Genomic DNA, 23,492 nt, shown 5'->3' with positions numbered 1-23,492 from the left:
GTTTTAATTATTTGCATAAAAGAATCGTACTTTTAAGCTTTGTGAGTTGCAAAAGTATCCTAGTATTATGGCTTGCATTGAACAATGTGGAAAGTATCTTTATTCCTTGGGCTTTTTAGTTTGTTTTATCAATAGGATAAAATAAAACCAATACCCCTGTAATGGTCTTAGCTGAAAAGCAATGCTAGTGTTCTATGTTAGGTGATCTTAAATCTAGAAAGTTACAGGACTTAATGAAGTCTGTGTATTCCTTCCTCTTGCTTACAATGCAAAGGTAATTAGAGCAAAAATTTATAAATTACTGCGTCTCAAAATTGAAGGGCAGTACTACTGATAAAAACTACAAGTAGGCTTTCCTCCTTCTCTCAAAGAGGTGGGAGTAATGATAATATACTAGTATTTCGACACTCAAAAATCACAAATCAATGAATACAGGGTGACATAGAGAACGTAGTCCTCTTTTGATCTATCTACCCTTAGAAACATTAAGGGTTTAACTAATTCTTCTCCACCTCCCTGCCCTTCCTTTTCCCATCGCTGACCTTCATATTATTGTCCAAGTAACTCTAAAGCATATTAAGCTGATGATGTTTGCTTAGAAAGTGAAGTTGCCGCAAGATTACGGTGAAAACGATTCACTTCTGTTTAAACAGTGTGCAACCTCTACCCCTTCCACTCCTCCCTCCTGGGAATCCTTATCACATATTTGTCCTAAAAACATTACCCACCTGCCCTGTACTTTATAGTATCAGCAATGTATCTTTTTATCTTGTGGGTGATGTGCCTTTATATTTTGAGAAAAAATTTCCAGTAACAGATTCGGTTTACATGGACAGAAACTTGAGCAAATGCCAAACTAGCAGGGGGGCCATTATTCTGCTCTATAAATAAGTTTAAAAAAAGAAAGAAACACACACACAGAAACCTGTGAATCAACATGTTTTGGTCTAATTGAGGGGAAAAGCAAGATAGATAAATTTTGAAATGCAAATGATCACCTTCTGTTATTTAAGTATAGTTCTCTGCCAACTTTGTGATCTTAGATTTTAAAAAGTCAGTCATTTCAACAATGCATATATACTGCCAAGGATGTCTGATGTTGACAAGCTTCTATAACAAGATGAAGAATGATTTTTAAAAAGTTGCGACTTTTTATTTTAAAGAAAACAAATCTAACAACAAAAAGACAAAAACCACGGAGCATTCTCTGTCTACATCTGTGAAAAAGCCAGCAAATAAATGGCTGCAGCTGCAAGCCCATCAAGAGGGTCTTGAGAATACGAATTCACTGATCAAACCCAGCCCTGTTTTCAAAGTAGAAGCCCTTCCTTTTAGGTTCACTTTGTATCTTTAGATTATCTAGGATGACTCTCTAGAAAGGTTTTACTTTAAATAAACATCATTCATGGTAAATGGGTTCCTTTCATACCAGAGAAACAGAAAGGAGTTGAGGAAGAGCAAAGAGCAAAGAAATTGTCCCCAAAGTAGGAATAGATTACGTATATAGCATGACAATACCAATATAGCACCGTCCAGTTTCCATATTTGGAGACTTTTAGATGCTGTATTAAGAGACTTTTTGACAGGCTCCCCTATTTTCCATTGTGAGAGATTATAGAATAAAAATGGGAGTAAATTGATTCTTCTTCTTCAGAGGACTTCCTTGTAGTTTCTCTGATTTTATTTCTATTTGCACATACACAGGCAATCAAAGGATTTTGTGTGTTTTATCATTGCAACTATTTATCATAATATAGAATAATTTTTTGTTATAAAATTTCAAGTATGAAGAAAAACTAAAATGTCAAGAAAGTATTTTTCTTAGTCTTTTTTAGCAGTCTTGCTTGAGGACTTTTTAGACTTGAGGATTTATAGGTGAATATAAGTGTAAATTGACAAAGTCTAAAATGCTCTTTACTGCATCCCAGTCTCTATGCTCCCAGATGTCAAATGACAGCTTTGCTTCCTCTCGTAGGCGATTTCACACTTGGAAACAGCTCACAGCTGACAGGGAAAAGTGAAACATAGAAAAATCATGCCGAACACCATCTCTGAAATTCAGTTTTAGAGCATGACATTTATTTACTACCATCCTTTGCTCTTCTAGCCTGACTTTATCAAATAGTCCATGAATATATTTTTTGAGAGTAGCCTCCCATGCCCTTCTCCATAAACATGTTTCACACACAATTTGTTGCTTTTTAAGCATGGTGCTCTATGTGATAGTTACGTATTTGATAATTAGATCTAGGACTCAGATCATGCGTGGTTGAAAATATCATGAGGCTATCATAAGAATAAAAATTTGAGATGGAATTGAGAATTGCTAAACCTTGATATTTGTTCCCATATCAGCCATTAACTCATTGCATGACCTTTTTGTGCAAGTTACTTAAGACTTTCCAGGACTTACTTTACTGGTAGTAAAATAGATTAGTTGAGTATAAAAAAGATTACAGATGTCAAATCATCTAATTTCCTTCTTATACAAAATATAGTAAAAATTCAAGTCCATCTTTATTAAGGCAAAAGTTTTACCCCCAAGGGCAAATACTGATTTCTTGTCTAATATTGGTAGGGTTAAAATAATTATTTCACTTGGGGAACTTTCTAAGTATGTATTTTTACTCATAGAATTGTACATGAAGAATGTATTGTGGAGCCTGGCTGGCTGAAGTGGCTCAGGTGGCCGAATGTTGTCCACGCAATGAAAAGTTGCTGCTTTGATTCCCAGTCAGGATACATACCTGGGTTGTGGGTTTGATCCCCCATCAGGGCACTTACGGAAAGCAACTGACCGCCCTTCCTTCCCTCCCTCCCTTCTTCTCTGTAAGCATGTCCTCAGAGGAGGGGCTGGGGAGGGAAAATAAAATGCATTGTAGAAATGAGGGATTTATGGAAAATATTTAGAGCGAAAAAATCAAGACACTAAGCTTTTGAGTAGGGTGAAATTTGAATGCCAAGAGTCTCAGCAAACAAAATTACTTAAAGAAGAATCATTTAGATCTGAGAATTTTGGGATGAGGAGTCTAATTTTAGGAATGCAAAGTTGATAGAGAAAGCAAACAAATATTGATGTGTATTTTGCAATACTAATGATATAACCAGGAAATACAGGTATATCCCTGGTGTAGTCTCTCCCCACCTCCCATTCCCAAAGTAGAAAGAAGAAAAAGGGAAGAGGTAGCTTTTAGAAATAATTTTAAGAGTAAAATATTTGTGCTTAATACTTACACATTATAGTTTACAACAGTAACTCTTCTGTTTGATGCATCCTTAAACAAAACTTCAACAGTAGCTTTCTTGTTCATAGTAAATGTTTTAGTGTTTCCCTTGAATGATTACCAAGTACTTTTAATGTTTTGCCCTCAGTTGCTATTGTCATAAAAAATGAAATCTGTACCTTTGAAAGAGAATCATTAACTTTTCAAGTTTGTGACAGAGCAGTGAAAATTTTACACTAAGCATTCCCTGATGCAGTTCTTGTATATTGAAGAAACTTGTGCCGTGAATATAGAGCCTTATTAGGATAAACAAGAAGAGCTTCAAGGCAACTCAAGTCTTAATTGTTCTAAAGCCATTCTAAAGTAAAGAAGATTAAATATGCATTTGAGGTTCTAGACCTTAGGATCCATCCCTAGGTAGGATGTGTCCTGGAGCCCTCATAAACTGTTAGCTAGCTACTCTGACCAAATCACTAGTTTCTCTAGCATGTAAAATATTGTCATTTTGAATCTCCATGAAGTAGCCAGGGCTTACTTCTCCTAAGCAATTATTCACAAATACTTCTTCAAATAAATCTTTTAAAAAGCTAAGACTTAAAAAAAAAAAAAAAGTAAGTGAAATTGCTGAAGTTCCTTTACTAGCAGTGCTTGTAGGTCTGCCTGCCTAACAGAGCCTCAGAGCCACAGAGAGAGAGGGAGCTGCGTCTGTCATTTTCACAATGTTCAGTTAGCCTTTTCCCCATCCATCAACTTTAATGGTGTTGGCTGGGCAACACTGTGACACCCAATGACTATTCAGAATGGAGTTGTTGTTGATATGATCAATGGAAAATGGAGCATGCTGTTGGTTTTTTTTCCTACTAGAAATGCAGGATCAGAGAGAAGGCAAGATTGTATAGAGCTCAGAATTATAATTATAATCAGTCAACCAGAAGTCATATGGTAGTTACCCGTTTCTCATTTTATTTCACAAGAATACGGTATAGTAATGACACCTATAAACTATCTTGAACAAGTAATTCTTGGCCTGGAATGCTGAATCAAGTTAAATCAAGGAGTTTTGACTCAAGTTGTGAGATAATTGCAGGAAACCTCAGAACATGGCTGCCAGATCACCACGACAACAGGAAGAGTAGAGCTGGGAAGTGGGAGAAATGCAGAATTTGGTATTTTGTCAAGCCTAGACTGAGCTCACGGTGGTGTACACCTACATCCAGTTCCCCACGTATAACAAAACAGACCCAGGGTTCCAGGTAATTGAATTAATGTGGTGTCAGGAAGCAAGGCTAGAGGGTGGGATGAGCCAAAAAGCAGGAAAGGTGGACCCAGCCCACACCCCTCCCTTCACTTTGTGGCCACCTGGGCAGCAGAGCCCCAGCCTTGCAGACTTCTTTCTGCAAAGTGCTGGCCTCTGTCATTGGCCTTCTCTGAATAATAATCTAATGAATTGGTGATACAGGCCACTTCTAAACAGTCCAGATACCCTCCTTGACAAATACTCGTTTGAATGCAATGTTGGAGGACTTTATGAAATGTAGAAATGTTAATTGGGCAGCCAACATTGTTTGAAATAGGATAAAATTAGAAAATAGGAGGAAAAAGGCCATTTGAAATGCTAGGGTAGGAAATGCAAGATCCAGGTTCTAGTTAGTCTCTCACTCTGAGAATTGAGATCTGCACAGATCTTAGGCAAGTAAATTTCTTTTGCCTTTGACTACCTTGTTTCAAAGGCACAGTCTCTTTAGATGGTTTTGTACCAATACATTTTTTTTAAATTAAATTATTATCTGTGTACATTACCAATACATTTTAAAACTTTAAACTTCTAAACTTTGATGAGTTAGGTTATAGGTATTAGAGGAACAATCTAAACTTGGAATTAAAATAAAATTCGATTCTCATAGTTGGTGTGGATTTTAGTTTTGCTTTCATTCGAAACATTTAGTCTTGTTTGTGGAAACTTAAAAAAATATGTCTTTATCTATATAAAAGCCTAAGTGGCCAGCCGACTGGCTGACAGGCCTGTAGTTATGATGCGCACTCACCACCAGGGGGCAGATGCTCAATGCAGGAGCTGCCAAAGGACAGCAACTTTGTGGAGTGCCCTCTTGCACTCTGGGACTGTCGGTTGGACTTTGTTGGACTGCCGGTTTCTGCCCAATCTCCGCAGGCCAGGCCAAGGGACCCTACTGGTGCACGAATCCATGTACTGGGCCTCTAGAATCTAAAATAATATCTTTGGAGAAAACTACAGTGCACATAAATTAATTTGATTTTGACAACATTTAAGTAAAATTTCTAATGGATACTAAATATGTCACTAGGCCAGCAGCTAGATATTGGAGCCAGCTTACATCTTTTTATAGCACACTTCATGTCTTTGTGGGCCTGGATTCCTTACATTGAAAAGGGGCAGGGGAAACTTTCGGAGACGTCCCAACCCTGTCTACTTCCTGCTCCCAGGGCTTTTTAGCTCTTTCCTCTGCCATGTGCTATCCATGCCAGAACAAACTAAACGTAGGGATGCCGAGGGGAGCGTTGAAAAGGGTCCCTGCAGCACCCACTGTAAGCCACTGCCATGTCTTGCCTGGACTACTGCAGTCATCAACTGCCCGGCTCCATTCTCATCCTACTTTTGTTTCATCCAGCAGGCAGAGCACACTTTAAATCATCTCTGAAACTTTCTAGCCTGCCATATGTAAAAGTGCCCAATGGGACCTAAAGAAATGATTGTGATGAGGCCTTTTTAGGTGTTTTGAAAGCCTTGAATGAGCAGTGCTACCAAACACATGATTGATATATTTACTCAGCAAACATTTATTAATGGCTCCTGTGTCCCGGGCAGTGTGTGTAGGAGCTAGGAATAAAAGACATAATTGGTATAAGATTGACAGTTACTCTTGAAGATTTCTATAAAAAAAAAGAAAGTACCCAAACAGAAGACATATACTATAGGTTAACTAGGACATTAATAGACCTTTACAGGTGAATGGTTGTTTTTATAGAATGGTAATTTACCAACCTAACAAAAGATATGCTTAGCTGTCCCTCTTCTTGCGGTTTGGTTCCATATAATGTTGGATTCAAAAACATTCTTCTGTGTTTCTTTCTCTTTGCTCTTTAGTCATCAGCTGTAGTGGAAGACTAATGCTCGGCCCCTGCATAGAAAATCTTTATACACAGCAAGCGCTGGTGAGAGAAATTGACTAGAATTTTGTAATTCTAGTCCCTTTCAATTAGCAACAGATGCTGCAGGGAAAGGCTGTCTGTGCAGGAACACAGCACTAATGTTTCCATGCGCTAGCTGACGTGGAACACTCATTGCAGAGAAAGATGTGCTTTTCCTCCTTCCAAGTGCGTCAGTATGTCACTGACGATAGATTTTCTTTTTTTTTGATGGCACTCTACTCCAATCTAAGACTATTAATGAAGTCTGGCTCCCTTAGAAGCAGGCTAACAAATTTTTGATTACTTACAACAGTATTTTAAATCTTACTGAACACTTAGAATTTATAGAAAATTTACTCCATTCCCCCCCCCCCCTCCCCTCCCCACACACACACTATAAAAGTATACATGGTGTTTAGTTGTAAGGTTTATAAGAATGCGGCTTAATTTTCGTATTGTCTTATTCACTGAATTCCAAAAGCTACTGTATTTTGGTTACTTACATTTGTTTATTTTTTTCCAAAAGAAAGAGTTCTTAGGGTCAATTTTTTAAAATAAATTTTTTAATGTTTTTCTTTAAAAATTGATTTTAGAGAGAGAGGTAGGGAGATGGAGAGATAGAAACATGGCATCAACATCAGTCTGATGCCTCCTGCACACCCCTTGCTTGGGGTAGAGCCCACAACCTAGGGATGTGAACTGACCGAGAATTGAAATGGGACCTCCTGGTGCATGCGTTGACACTCAACTACTGAGCTACACCAACGGGCTTAAGGGCAGTTTTTAAAAGTCATTTTGGAAAAAATTTCTAGAAAGTATTTTGGGAAAAAATTCTGTGGCATTAGAAAAATGTATTTATCCTTCCTCACCAAAATATACTTACTACTGATAATTATTTTACTAGAAGGCGGTGCATGAAATTTATGCACTGGGGGCTGTCCCCTCACTCAGCCCAGCCTGCATCCTCTCCAATCTGGGACCCCTTGGGGGATGTCTAACTGCCGGTCCAGGGATTGGGCCTAAACTGGTAGTCAGACATCCCTCTCACAATCTAGGATCATTGGCTCCTAACTGCTCACCTGCCTGCCTGCCTGATTACTCCTAACTGCCCCCCTGATGGCCTCGTCACCCCCAACTACCGCCCCCCCCCCAGCCTGGTCGCCCCTCACTGCCCCGCCTCTGTCAGCCTGGTTGCCCCCCACCCCCTGCTGGCTGGTCTGGTCACCCCTAACTGCCCCCCTCAACCCCTGCTGGCCTGGTCACCCTACACTGCCTGCTGTTCTGTCGTTTGGTTGTTCCTCACTAACTCCCCTGCTTGCCTGGTCACCCCACACAGCCCTCTGTTCAGTCATTTGGTTGTCCCTTACTAACCTCCCTGCTGGCCTGGTTGCCCCATGCAGCCTGCTGCTCAATCATTTGGTCGTCCCTCACTGGTAGCCTTTTCGGTTATCTGTTCAGTTGTTTCAGTTGCGACGGTTACTTGCCTTTAAAATTGTTCTGTCATTATGACTTAGAGTGCAAAGTCATTTATGTGACAGATTCTCTCAGCATCTAAATATTGGTTTAATTTGACTATTATATAAAAACTTATTTGTAACAATTGCTGCTTTTTCATTGAGGTTTATATGACCTCTTAATAATAGTTCCACAGTTATAATTTCTTTGAAGTGGTTAAGGAAAACAGCTTAGGAAAAATATTTAAATACTTGTCCTAAATTAAAATAGAATTTCTTTATACGGGAAATTCTTGTCTAATAAATTCTAAGCTTCCTATGTGTTCTATCACGTATTGGAAGGAAGATAGCAACCGAACATACTGCCTGATAGAGGCTGTGGAATTGTCTTGAGATTTTTGGGATAGGTGTGGGCAACTGTATTGTTAGTATTAGTAGAAGTAAATTGAAGGATGAGAGGACCTGTGTGTCTCCCTTAGAAGAAGCACCAGGGAACAGAATCAAGTGACGTCACCAGTTTGTAGGTGTACCTGGACAAACCTGTCCAGGCCTGCCTGCGTACCACGAGGGTCCCTGATTTATCCCGCATTGTAACAGGAATGTCTCTTAAAGAGTGAGTTTGGGATGCCGAGGGCACCCCAGTTGCTTGAAATGTGAGATGATTCTTCTTCATGAAGCTTTGTAGAAAGGTTAGTCTTTATTTAAAGCTTGAGTCTGAGATGCATGCTCTAGCTTTTTCCATTTTCTATAAAATTCCCATCATATCAATAGTTTTAGCATTATCTTTGGTTATTTCTGAGTCATGTCTTTGACAGATCTATGTAATTTAAATCATGTAGTCCTAAAAGGCAGGGCCTAACCCTGTGGATACCCTGTATGATGTCTGTAGTGCTGAGATCACATGGTCTGTCCCGTGTCTTTCCTACTGCCTCAAGTCTGGGTGGATACTTTGTTTTTTCCCTTCACTTCTCATACAGATATAGACACTTTAGGATTTCCTGAGTGCAAGCTGTTTTTATACTCCTTTACTTTTCAGGAGTGAGGCTTATTCTAGTTACGGTTTTGGGGTCAGGTTAACATGATTATTTTGGGCTATAGGAGGGAGACTCAGTAAACTCTGATTATCATAAAGACTATAAAACTCTTCTGTGTTTTAGCAAGCCCTTTGACAACATGGGTTACCAAGGCAGCATAATTTTTTTTGAAAAATACCCTGGCTTGTTCAAGAGTGTTCTATGAGGTGTTGAACGTGAGTGAAGTCACTGTAGTCAAAGTACATTTTATGTTGTGATAGTTTTATTGTTATGTGAACTCGTTTATTCACTTGTGAAATAAGAGTATGAATCAGTAAGGTTCTTTGTTGTGTTAGAATATGATCATTGTACTAAAGGGAAGTTCTAGAATTTTACTAAACTGTTCACATGTATTTGATTTCCTTAAAATTCTAGATGGTTGGAAATTTATCCTGGAGCTGATTCTGTCTCCATTACATTGAAAGATAATAACAGGTTTAGTGACACTGATTCATTTCACTTGCCACCAGGTCTCTTAGAGAAAAGGAAGAGTGGTTGGGTCTAGAAAGGAGAAAGAGGAAAATCGAGCATTGCTAGCTCATTTTAGCATAATCCCACTCCTTGGGCATCTTAAGTTAATGGAGAGGGGAAAAGTCATGAGAAAGGCTCATGAGTACTTTTGAAAACACTTTCAGAATCATAAAATTACAGGTAGGAAGAATGTTAGAAGTCTGGCTGTCCTCATTTTCCAAGAAGCTTAGTAGCACATGGAGCCAAGCCAGGCTCACAGAGCAGCATAGCTCAAGCCCTGTCAATCAATACATTTCTTTGACTCAAAAGAAGAATATCTAGGATTCTTTGATATCACCATCGTTTTTTGAGGTTAGATGGGAAAAAATCTGGGAATTCGTTTTATTTTCTTATGGAATAGTTTATTTCCCCCCAATCATTTTGTTCGATGCCTGTAATACTGCTACACTTGTGCAGAATGAGGCCACTGGAAATTGCAAATGTAGAATGTAGTGGCGGTGAAGGGGACACGCATGGAAACTTAACACTTGGGTGTTATAAGAAAAATATTTTGAAAATTGACAAAACTGGTAGAATTTATCTTTTAAAATATTTCTGCTTTTTTTTTTTTAGGGTTTAAAAAATGTAAGGTAGGAGTTTAAAGGGATTTCTCAGCTTCACCATATTTTATTCTGAAAATAGCTTCACAAACTTATTTGGTCTTTATTTCTATAAGTTTTCTACTTTTGAAGTTAGTCACATCTACTGACTATTTGCCTGGTGTTTGTAGCAGCTATTGTGTAGCTTTATATATAAATCAGTATTCTTGGTTTATGTTTAAACTTTTTATATAGATTTTGCAAGTAAAGCAGTCTTAGAGAAGTGCTTCTGACAACCACACAGCCTCAGGCTTCTTTTTGGCAATTCAATTCCAGGGTATATCTTTACAATTTTAATCTAAGAATTAGAATTAGGGCTAATGTATAATAATATTATGCTAATAGGAAATATTCAGACACTGTGGCAGTTCACATTCGATGCAGTATGTTGGTCATTATCTATCTGTTTAAGGATTCGGGCAGAAAATTGCGAGGGATTTCAAAGCAGATAAAACCAATGAACCCAGTTCTCAGACTCCTTAGTTGAGCATGTTCACAGAAATCAATAAAAGAATATACCTTGTCTGTCTCCTGAAGTGCTTCTCAAACTTTTCTACCCAAGTACTTCTGACTGTAGAGGCAATATGATATGGGTACCCCAGGGGACTAGTGAAATATGATCCTGAAGTTCCTTTGAAGTCTTTTATCTTGCAAATCCATGTAAATTTTACATTATGTTCCATAATACAATAGATCTCAGTTTCTTTTAATGGTAAAACAATATCCAGCTCCTTTCCACACATATAAAAGGCTTTATGCTCTGGAAGATGTACTGTGCTTATTTGGTAGTTTCAAGTATCTCCCCCCCCCCCACACACACATTTCATCCCCACTCCCCCCACCTTCTCACCCCCAGACCCACTCCCAATCCCAGCAGTGATATGGGAAACTAGCATAACATATCCCCTTTGATGGTCTAGGCTGCACTGGTAATGACACTTGTACCTTTGGTTGAATTTAAAAAGATCTTTATAAATTGCTAGCCATCGATTACATTATGGAGCCTTATCTCAGTGGCCCTCTGCTCAATCCTAACAGGAAACCTTTCTGAGCAGAGTTGCATATGGCTTTAGTCTAGAGCTTTTTAGGGCATGCTAGACCCTATAAAATCATCTTATTAATTTTCACTTTTGATTGGGTCAGATGTTCCTCTTTTCCCAGGGCACTCAGTTACTATAGTCTCCAAAGGCACCCTACCCAAATAAGGTTTCCATAAACTTGCTTGGAAATGTTAAATAATGCATGCAAAATATTAGACATAGTTCCTTACATATAGTAAGTAGTCAATAAATGTTAACTGCTATTTTAGTGTTGCAATGATCATTATTGTGGTGTGTACCTACTATGAGCACAGCAACACAGAATGTGAGACTTATTGGTAGCATATTCAAAACAGGTGACTGACCGATGATTTTGGATCTTGACTAGTGAACAGATATCACATATATTATAAAACTAAGTGATATGTAGTACTTGCTGTATAATTAAAGAAAATGGAATAACTTAAATTCTTGAGAAAAAAAACCCTAAAAGATAAAATCACAACCTATGTCATTTTAGTTTCACATTATTTAACATGTGGCCAGCACATGGAGGGTTAATGCCTAGTGCCTAGCATAGAGTCTAGTTTATGCTGTTTATATATGCTGATAAGAGTGATACCTCATTGTGGAGGCCTGACTGTATACATGTGAATGTTATTTCATGGTCAATGAGAAGCCATTTCAGAATTTTGGATAGGAAGAGGATGATTTGACTGCTTAAACTGGAAAGAAATGTGCAGTGGGAGACTTGGGGATGGGTGTGGGCAGTGTATTTGAATCTTGGAGGGATACGATAAGCACTTTGAATGAGAGCCCAATGAACTTTTCTTAAAGTAAATCACTATTTTAGGAAATCCTTGAGTGTCCAAACTATAGAATGTAGAGCTACACTAACTGAGAGACCCTCAGAACTAACCTTCATATTATGAATGAGATCAAGTGAATTCCTCAAAACTCTTAGTCTAGGACTTCTGATTCCTAGTCCATTGCTCTGAAATGTATAGTAACATTCAAATTGTGGGGGAAACCATGTAGCCAGGAAAGTTTCGGGCAGGATTGACCTACTTATAGCTTTGTCATCCCTGCTTCAACAAGCCTGAATGTTTTCATGTCATCTGGTTATACATTTAAGTTGTACCACTTGTGCTGGCTAGTGTGGCTCAGTGGCTGAGTGTGAACTCATGAACCAGGAGTCCAGTTTGATTCTTGGTCAGGGCACATGCCCAGGTTGTGGGCTTGATCACCAGTAGGGGCATGCAGGAGGCAGTTGATCAATGATTCTCTAACATTGATATTTCTGTCTCTCTCCCTCTCCCTTCCTTTCTGAAATCAATAAAAATATATTTAAAAAATAAAATAAAATTGTACCACTTGGATATTCATGTAGGCTAACAAGCATGGAATGAAAGTAAAACTCTCATTAACACAGAGGCAATCCACTAAAACATTTTGTCATATTTTCTCACCAATTTTTAAAAAACAACAACATGATTTTAAAATTAGAACTCTGTTGTTTTATAGCTTGTTTTTTTTAAATTTAATATATCCAGATGTTGACTTATATAATATACTTAAACCTTGCACGAATACATCATTTTAAATGCTTATGTAGTAGTATTCTATCATAAGGATGTGCCTATATATATATATATATATATATATATATATATATATATTTGTGTGTGTGTGTGTGTGTGGCTTTGTAACTAACTGAATGTCATTAGGAAAGGGTAAAAATACATCAACATGACTTAAGGTCTAAAAGCCTCAGAAATGGTGAAATGAGGAGTTTTTGGAGATTTGAGGAGAAACCTGAAAGATGACACCTGAGAATTCCTATTACATTTAAAGAACTTGTGCTGATGAGAGAGGGATTAACACAGATAAAATTGTAATTTGTAGACACTCTAAAATTTCTTATCTTAGCCAATAGTTTCAGTTGTGGCTTAAAACAACATATCTCTCTGTACTTGTAATAACAAAGTGGGTAAATCTGCATTGCACATGCTCCTCCTTTAGTTGAAAACAATTATATAAGAGAAGGATGATACAATGAACTAGGTCTTAGTTCTGTTACTGATTTACTATGTGACATTGGACAAGGAATGTCACTTCTCTGGTTTCTATTCTGTGCAAGGATAATTAATACTGCTCTAAATGATTTTTGCAGTTCCTTCTGAATGCAGAGTCTTTGTTTTTAAATCAAAATATGACCTCTTAGGTAGAATTGACTACACTTTCTCAAATTTGAAAAATTAAGCAAAATGCTGATAATAGTATATTCATGTAACTTTTAAGTATAGTATCTTGAAGGTGTCCCTCTATCAACTAAAGAAAAAAATGTCTCCATTTAACATATGACTGCGTTAAAAAAAAAAAAAATGCAACCACAGTAGGTGATCAAAGGGATAAGTAACTTTCAGGGATTTTGAAAGCCCAGTAGTATTTAGTATTTGCTCTCTCAGCATTAAAAAGGTCACCTTGCTAATACATGTTAATTTTGAAAGTTTAATTGACCTTTGGAATTTTAATATCAACCTTTTTTGGTGTGTTTAGAGGTTGGAGCAATCACTGAAGAAACTGAAGCCTGTGATTGGTGGAGTTTGGGCGCTGTCCTCTTTGAACTTCTCACTGGCAAGGTAAGCAGTGACCTGGATGCTTAATAAGTTTACACAGATGCTACCTTGATTTCAAATTGAGACCATTTAGCCTTGTCTATAATTTTTAGATCAGAGACAAGGTAAGAAAAACTTTGATATATATATTCAGTAAATTTATCAAGATTTCAGATAAAAAAAATAGAGTTGTATTGCACTGAATAAATCAGTGGTAAAATTCTGTAAGTCACAATGTCAGTACACAATAAAATGTAAAACTAAACCTTTTTTCTCTATGATTCACTTTTAAATAGAGTTAATTCTGTAAGGTTCATATCAGAATGTATTAGAATTCTTTGGATGTTTTAAACATTTTGTTTGAAATTAGGAGGGAATTCTCATTTTAAAGAAAATTAATGTAGATATGAACGGTAACCTTTTTTTCCTCAATACTGTAAATTTTTCCTATCTGTTCTAGCTTTAGGTCAGTATTTATGCTCTCTCTGATCAATGACTTTTAAGTAAGATATTTGAGGTTAGTAAATTTTTAATAGAGTACTGTGCAGATTGCCTCCTGGGAAGCAGACAGAGGAAATGAACAGTCATAGTTTTATAAGTAGTCCTCTATCTTAAATATGTAGATAATACTGAATTCCCAAGATAGTTGTGGAATTTACAAATCACCTATACATAACATTTAAACCTTCAACATTAATTATTTACATAAAATTAATGTTGAAGGTTTTTAATACATTATAATTTTTTAGAGTTACCTAAAGTCCCTGTTTAGTTTTTATGTATCTATAAATATAAGCTCTTCTACTTATGGGCCACTTTATAACTAAGGTAAAAGGACTAGAAACATAAGTTTATGATGTGATTTATCTGATTGCCTTTATTCCAGTTAGAAGTTCTGTAGGCTTAGAGCCCTCGTTCTAAACTGCTTAGGTAGCACTGCTGATTGCTACACCTCCAGTTAAGACTATTGCTCAGTTCTCTGTACTCGCTGTCCATAAATCCTGGGTAAGAAGTGTACCTGATTGTTTCAGACGCTGGTTGAGTGCCATCCAGCAGGAATAACTACTCACACTACTTTGAACATGCCAGACTGTGTCTCTGAAGAGGCTCGCTCACTTATTCAACAGGTAATTAATTGACCTATTGGCCAAGTATGTCAAATGTGCAAATTAGCAGTCTGCAGCTCCAAAACCTTAAATTAATTTTGGGCAAGAAAGACCCATTACTGATTGCAAATTCAGATCTAGTACTGTGTATCTTCAAGTTTCTGCTATTATCTAAGCATTGGTAAGCTTATTGGTACTAAAATTTCTCTCTCTCAAAAATCTAGGCTAATATTGTATCTGTCTGTCTGTCTGTCTATATCTATCTATATCTATCTATCTATCTATCTACCTACCTACCTACCTACCTACCTACCTACCTAATATGCAAAGTGTCCCCCTAGGAGTTTTTTAAAGTATTGCGTTTAGCTTGTCTGGAGCTGCTTTATTTTTGCTATTACATTTTCTAACTATATATGAATAGCTATTTTCAATCTTTAATTCATATTTATAAACTTAGAAATAGACTCCTCAAGTTGCATAGGGGAGAAGTGGTGTTAGAAAATCTTGCCCAGTTAGATCATTCTTAATTAGCTTCATCCATTGATGGAACTTGGACATTGGTGTCAGTGCATTTTTTCGTGGCTTTGAAGAAAGAGATAGTTATAGTTGATAACTAAAGTTTAGTATCTCAGAGGTAGGCTTGAAACTCTGGTGAGCTTCTAAAATTGATTCCCTACATTTAAAATGTTCCTCTAGTTTTGAATAATGGATTTGGTGAGTACGCTGAGGATTGTCAGTGTTGTGGTATGATGGGCTCACAGCAAATCAGCAGTAACGGTCAGGCCTGGGATCTGTATGCTTCTAAGAAAATACAAAGGGAAAAGCTATTTGAAAAACCTAAGAACTAAAATTTTTGTTTAATGTACCATGAATTTTTAAAAAAAAATATTTTATTGATTTTTTACAGAGAGGAAGAGGGAGGGATAGAGAGCTAGAAACATCGATGAGAGAGAATCATCGATCAGCTGCCTCTTATACACCCCCTACTGGGGGTGTGCCCGCAGCCAAGGTACATGCCCTTGACCGGAATTGAACCCGGGACCCTTCAGTCCCCAAGCCGACGCTCTATCCACTGAGCCAAACCGGTTTCGGCATCCATGAATTTTTTTTAATCAGGGAAAATAATTTTTTTAAAAGGGGAGGAAGAGCTAATATAATATATTAAAAAGAGAAATACCTAGTATCCTCTTGAAGAGTGGCTTTGGTTCCATTCAACAGATGTAGGCAAGGCTGTAAAGGTAAGACATGAAAAACTGTATCCCAGATGGATGTGATAAAGGCTGCCATACAGGTTGAAAGAATACTTTAGCAAGTGAAAATACAGAGGGGTTATTGTTGATACAGGGGTAGTATTAGGAACATTTCGTGTAGTGGGTGTTATTTTTGTGGAGCCTGAGGTTTTCAGCATGACAAGGTGGGATGTGGGAGAAATAGGTCGGTGGGATAAATAAAGAAAAAAGTCTGAAAGACTCAATTTGGTGGGATGTATATAGTGATAAGTGTGGAAAGGTAAGTTGGGATTTTCCCATGGGGTTCTATTATCATGATTCCATGATAGAGAGATAGTATTTAATTTAGAAAAAAAATAATGAAGATTTTTGTACAGAAGAGTGAAAGAATCAGAACTGTACTTCATGAAGATTCTGAAAATATAAAGCAGCATAACCAGGTTGTAAATACTGAGATGAGAATACCCTAAGCATTTTGCAAAAGAACTAAGAGATAATGGAAAGATATATAAAACATTTAATTTCAATGGGAAAAGGACAGTTACTCATTTGATTTCATCTTATTGTGGCACAAAAAGGCAAATTTAAAATGAGGGTTTTTTTGGTAAATAATTTAAAGAAGGCTAGCAACTGCCAATTTTTGTTTCTCTTCTTTAAAGACGTAGTCATTATTATACAGTGTGGGGTAAAAGTAGGTTTACAGTTGTTCTATGGAAAAATAATGCAATACTTAATAACTAATACAAGAATAAACAATGTTTTACCTACTCACAACTATACACCTACTTTTCCCCACCCTGAATAACATCTAGAATAGAATTTCCCACATTAATTTATAAAGGTCTGTTGCTCCCATTTTTATTAGAAATTATAAAGGAGTTGTAAAGAAGTCTAAGCTTAAGGTATGTTAAATCCCCAAATGCGGATACTTACTGCTTATATCGTAAATCAGCATTCTGTCATCGCCTGCCTAAGGAAACTACCACTCAGGTTGGGGAAACATCATCAGGAAAGGGAAGAGGGGTCTCTTGGCATGATTAGCCATTTGTCACTTTGACTTTCCTCTTCCACTACCTCACAGGTCATAGAGGCCATTTAAAAAAACCCCACAGAATGATTTATATGGAAATAACTATTCTGCTTTGGGGAGATTGCCCCTCTTTGGTCTGTCACCTTCTTGCTTTTTTCCTAGCTTTCATAAAATCCATGGTTCAGTCATCTTAGTCAGGGCAATGGTACTAAAGTAAACATAGTAAATACAGTTTTTTAAAGAAGATACTTATATTTTACGAACCCTCAGAGCATGCATGTTAGTTGAAAGATTATCTTGGATTTGCCACTATTTGACATATTCTCTTAAGCAATGGAATCTTTGCATGATCTCTCTTGTGGCCTGGTATAGTATTTAAAATGGCAGAATAAACAAGATATTCATGAGTAAAACAGTTATACTTTTGCCTCTAGATTTATACTTGCAAATTTATAGAAGAATCCACGAACTAAGTAAATTGACTTCAGTAAAATGAAAATATGAACCTCTATTGGAATATCATAATTAGGTCATGTTTTAGAAAGTATGAGGGTGGACAAGCCAATTGTAACAAAGAAGAAAGGATTTACATTTTCTGAAATATTAAAAAACATGTGATAGTCATAGTTAATTTTTATTAATATTTGATATTTTATGCTAGACTGGTGTGGCTCAGTGGTTGAGCGTTGACCTATGAACCAGGAGGTTATGGTTTGATTCCCAGTCAGGGCACATACACTGTTGCAGGCTCGATCCCCAGTGTGGACTGTGCAGGAGACAGCCTATCAGTGATTCTCTGTTATCATTGATGTTTCTATCTCTCCCTCTCTCTTGCTCTCTGAAATCAATAAAATCATTAAAAAAATTTTGGAAATTAAACAACACACCTATGACATATAACCTATGAGTGAAAGGAAAAATATTCCAGGAGAAGCTGGAAAATGTTCTTAATGAACTAAAAGCAAATACAAATGTACAATATATAAAAATTTATAGGATGCACTGAATTAGTTTTTGAGGAAACTTTATGACTTTAAACACCTATGTCAGAAAAGAAGATCTCAAGTAAAAATCTTACCTTGTACCTTAAGAAGCAGAAACTATAAAAAAGCAAGCAGAAGAAAGGAAGCAGAAATCAATGAGATAGAAAAGAGAAAAATAAGAGAAAAATCAAGGTATTTACAAGTTGGTTCATTGAAAAGATCAGCAAAATTAGGAAACCTTTAGCTGACTCCAAAATGTACATGAAAAGGCAAGGGACCTAGACTGTCCAAAATAATCTTATTTATTTATTTATTTAAGTTTTCAGTTAGTAATAATGGCACCTTGGATAAACCTCATTGGGTATGATACTGCCACCGCGCAAAGCTGCAAAATAATTTTAAAGAGAACGGAGTTGGAGGACTCATATTACCTGATCTCGTCAGTATAAAACCACAGTAATTACTTATTAGAGCAAAGACAGGCATATAAATCAATGGAATGAAATTGAGAGTTCAGAAATAACCCCATACATGATTGTCAATTGATTTTCACTAAAGATGCCAAGATAATTTGATAGTGAAAAGGTCTTTTCAACAAACAATGCTGGGAAAATAAAATATTCACATGTAAAACCAAAATGAACTAAGACCCTTCATATCATATGTAAAAATTAACTCAAAATAGCTCATAGACCTTTGGAAGCACAAATTATAAAAATTGTAGAAGAAAACTGGAAAACCTTTATAACTTTGGATTAGGTAAAGTTATTAAACATGATAACAAAAAGGAAAATTGACAAGGTGGACTTCATTAAAATAAAAAACTTTTATACTTGAAGACATTAGTAAGAAAAGGAAAAGACAAGCCACAGACTGGGAGAAAATATTTGCAAACCATATAGCTGTTAGTGGATTTGTATTCAGAATTTATAAAGAACTCTTAAAATCTCAACAAGCAGACAACTCAGTTATAAAAATGGACAAAGATTTACCAAGGAAGCTATATGAAATGCTAATAAGAACATGAAAAATGCCATCACTAGTCATTAGGGAATACAAATTAACCCATAATAAGATACCACTAATATCCACTAGAAGGGCTATAATAAAATGATAGATGCTAGGAAGTATTAGTAAGGATGTAGAGAAACTGGTGGGAATATAAAATGGTATAATTACTTTAGAAAAGTTTGGCAGTAAAAGCTAAACATGAACTTACCACGTGACTCTATGATTGCACATCTAGGAATGCCCATAAGATAAATGAAAGTCCACAAGGAGACATATACACAAATGTTAACAGCAATTGTATTCATTGACCTCAACCTGGAAAGTCACATGTTCATTAACATGATGACTAGATTAACAAAACATGTTACAGCCAACAGTGGAATATTCAGAAATAAAGGGAATGGGTTATTGATACCTGCTACAACATGGATGACTCTAAAAAAATATAATGCAAAGTGAAAGAAAGCAGCTATAAAAGACAATGTATTTTATGATTCCATTTACATGAAGTATCCACAAAGGCCGAGTTTACAGATAGAAAACAGATCAGTGGTTGCCTAGGGCGGGGGATAGAAGTGAGGATTAACTGTAAACAGCATGAGGAAACTTTTTAGGGTGATCCAAGTGTTCTAAAACTGAATAGTAGTAACAGTTACGCAACTCTTAACTTTACTGAGAATCATTGAATTGTATACTACTTACAATAGGTGAATTCTATGCTATATAAATTATTCCTTAAAGCTGTTGAGACAAAAATTTGAGGATGTGTGAATGTTTCAAAACACATTCTTTCAGCATGCCTATGGTCTACAATAATTGTATATGACTACTTGTTTTTCCCACACTCAACAATTCTGATCATATAATTTTATTAACTTATACATAAATTCTAATATTGGATAAGTCAAAATATGTTTTACTCATTGGAGTGAATTATTCTATGTGGGTCAGCTATTCCAAGGAAAATAATTTTGGAATACGAATTGGCCAATTCAGACTTCAGGTAAAGTTTAGAAGTAGTACACATATAATCCACTAGGGGTTGAAAGACTTACTGTGTTGCTCAAACTTTCAAGTCAAGAAAGGAGTAACTGGACCTCTCGGAATTTGGTGCAATATCAAAATAATGTCTCACTGTACTTTTGGAATTGTAAATTCACAAGTATAACTATATGAGGATGAGAGAAACAAGGTGATCCACTCCAAGGTCATGTTTCAAATCAGTTGAAAAGCCACCACTAGAGTGATGTTAGACACCTCTCCCTTTCAAGAAAAAATAGTCAATTGGCTATTCATTTGCTGCTGGGGTTGAATTTACAAGTACTTTCCTTTCATATATTTTGTTTTCCTCATTGGATTCCTGTTAGTCACTAATCCTCTTTCTCAGCTCTTGCAGTTCAATCCTGTGGAGCGTCTTGGTGCTGGAGTTGCTGGCGTTGAAGATATCAAATCGCACCCATTTTTTACTCCTGTGGATTGGGCAGAACTGACGAGATGAACCTAATGCAGGTTATCTGCATGCATTTTAATCTTCTCTGGGCAGGCATCCCCAGCACAGAGGCAGCACAGCCTCCGCCACTTTGGAAGCACCAAAGCATTGGGATAAAGCCCTTTCGAGGAAACGGAGAATAAAAAGGCTAGCAGAGAACAATTCCTTACAAGCTGGACAAGATACCAGTACATTTGCAAGAGGTGGTTTTGTACAAATCTTTAACGAAGGTGTGACCTTTTTGTATTGACACTTAGTGTTGCAGATGAATCATAGACCCAACTGAAAGGAATGCCCATCAAGAACTTCCTCTGTTATGAAACTCCAAGTGTACAATCAAGTGCTACTTGACAGGAGGACCTTTACATGGCAGCTAACCACGCTTTCTGCTAACCAAGATTGGTTTATCTGACCAAATTAATGTGTTGAATAATATATAAAAAGTGCTTCGTGAATAATGTCATCTGTGGAGGTTAAAAACTGAGAGAAAAAAAGAATATACTCATCATGTCTGATAGAAACTTGCATCACCATGCTATATAATTAATATATGTTGAATATGATCCCAAATTTTTCATGCTTTCAGAAGTCCACATGGAAAGAAAACACTTCATGGGGTCAACTTTGTACTTGGTTGGTTGGTACTGCTTATGGAAGGATTCATATAAACACTCTCTTCTCTTTGACTATCTTTCCACTTCCCTGGCCTATTCTCTAATATTATGTTCTTCCTACCCCTACTAACACATATGCAACAAAAAAGGGAAGAGGGAGTATTTATGTCCCCACATTGTATCAACTTAATAGGGACTAAGAAATCATGATGTGAAATAAATGTGGTAAAAATTTAAATCTGTCTTTAATTTCATTGCTTAAATTTATTGTTTTAAAGAAAGGCTTCTCTCCCAATCATATTGAAAATTAGCAATTTTTATGTCTTATGCTTGACTTCATTTTAGTTTTTGACTTGGTATACTAAGAACCAAAGGATCTCATCTAAATGGAATTGAATGGCAATCTTATTTTATTACTTATAGTGACAGGATTTCCAGATTTGACCTCCTAATTTACTTGACATTGTGTAGAAAGAATCTGAATATTTGAACATATCCAAACATTTGTATTTTTTCTTTATGTTGCCAAGATAGGTCCTGTGGTTATACATTGTTTACAACTTATAAATGTTTTAAAAGTATTAATGCATGTTTTTTTTAACTTTATTGAAAGAAAAGAGAATAAATCACTATTTCCAAGTTAGCAGTTACCAGAAATAATGAAAGCTTTCTGTATGTTTTAATCCTTTGTATTTTGAGATATGTGTGAGAGCTCACCCCCATTCCAAGAGCATCTGCCATCTGCCATTGGCCAGGTCCTCCCATCAAATTAAATGGAAGCAGAAAATGCTTTAGTGAAACAAAGGAAATGTGCAAGCATTTTTCCTTCTTCTCTTATCCTACTCCCCCTTTTTCCTTTTCGGTCCCCTTATAACCTGAACCCCCGCTGAAGGGCTGCAACAACACCAGGATGGGGAACAGGTCACCAGGATCATAGCTCAATCAAGATGACATCAGTCCCTGGAACTGGATTTCAACTCACCAGTCCCCTGGCCTCATAACAGGAACTCATGCAGGTGAGACACAAGAATGACTTCCTGGGAGGATGAGTAGGAAACCTGCAAGTACTTAGAGCTGGCCATTACAGGGCTTCCTTCCAGAAGTGCCCTATGACATGAAAGAAGGGCTTCACAACTAAGGTGAAGCTCCCTGCCCTACCACATGATTTTGGTCCCTTGGATTCAGAGGACAGTAATGTCAACAGATGGTTGCTGTGTCAATATGTTGACACAATTCCACTGCTTCCATTTCTGTCTTTCTCTCTGGTTGATTGGAAACTGTGCTTAATGTAAATGTAGTATTCATAGTCTGATTTAATGGTGAACATTAATTATCTTAGTAATGAATACACAGGATAAATGGCTTTGGGTTGATGAACCAAAGTCTTTTTGTTTGATGGTGTATATTAGAAATATTAATATTTCTAAGGCTCTGGGGTTGATACTGCTTTTTTGTTGTTGTATTTTTTTTTGAACATGTGTCTTATGGGCCAAGATCATAAAAGAACTTGCTCATTAGATATATTTTTTTATTGATGTAAGATATACATATGATTAACCACTTTTAAGTCTACAATTTAGTGGCATTAAGCACATTCAGATATTTATTCAACCATCACCACTATGCATCTCAGAACTTTTAATCATCCCAAACTGAAACTTTCATACCCATTAAACAATAGCTTCCCATTCCCCCTCTCCCAGCCCTTGGTAACCATCATTCTACTTTCTGCCTCTATGAATTGGACTTTTCTAGGTCTCTCATATAAGCAGAATCTTACAATATTTGTTTTTCTGAGTGTAATATTTTCAGGGTTCATCCATGAAAGAGTGTATATCAAAATTTCATTCCTTTTTAAGACAGAATAATATTCATTGTATCTATAAACCACATTTTGTTTAGCCATTTACCTGGCAGTGGATATTTCGGTGTTTTTTTTGTGTGTGTGTGACTATTGTGAACAATGTCCTTATGAACATTGAGGTACAAACATCAGTTTGAGCCCATGCTCTTATTTGATTTTATATTTTATAATTTTAAATTATCAATGTTATTTACTATTATTTTACTATGCTTTTTATAAGAGAGCTTTTTCTAAAAGGTTGCCAATAATATGGTGTATTGTCACCTATCTTAAGATATGATAGGAAAATCTATCACAGATGGGTAAGTTAAGTTCTTTAAGATTAAAAAAGAATGCCATCATTTTAGCAATTTGTTTTAACTATGACAAGCGTTAAAACTTTTTGAGACAGATTTTTTCAACTTGTTATAATAATTGAACTCTTGGTAATCTATTTAAACCTGCCTTTTAAAATTTTTAAACAGCTACAATACCAGCTTT

The 23,492-nt window shown here is 36.4% G+C and overlaps 1 protein-coding gene across 2 annotated transcripts in view; it reads left to right on the top strand.

The window, feature by feature from the left end:
• Positions 1-20,669, top strand: part of RPS6KC1 (ribosomal protein S6 kinase C1) — a 117,031-nt gene extending 96,362 nt beyond the window's left edge. For both annotated transcript variants that reach the window (XM_084865528.1, XM_084865529.1), the window contains 3 exons: positions 13,628-13,710; positions 14,718-14,813; positions 20,433-20,669. In XM_084865528.1, coding sequence (XP_084721654.1) covers positions 13,628-13,710; positions 14,718-14,813; positions 20,433-20,543 — 290 coding nt within the window. In that variant the 3' untranslated portion in view covers positions 20,544-20,669. The remainder of the gene's footprint in view (positions 1-13,627; positions 13,711-14,717; positions 14,814-20,432) is intronic.
• Positions 20,670-23,492: the final 2,823 nt, after the last annotated feature.

The sequence above is a fragment of the Pipistrellus hanaki genome, assembly GCF_964339955.1.
Source record: "Pipistrellus hanaki genome assembly, chromosome: 18".
Classification (NCBI taxonomy): domain Eukaryota; kingdom Metazoa; phylum Chordata; class Mammalia; order Chiroptera; family Vespertilionidae; genus Pipistrellus; species Pipistrellus hanaki.
Note: the sequence above shows the minus strand (reverse complement) of the source record. Positions and strands in the feature narration are given on the sequence as shown.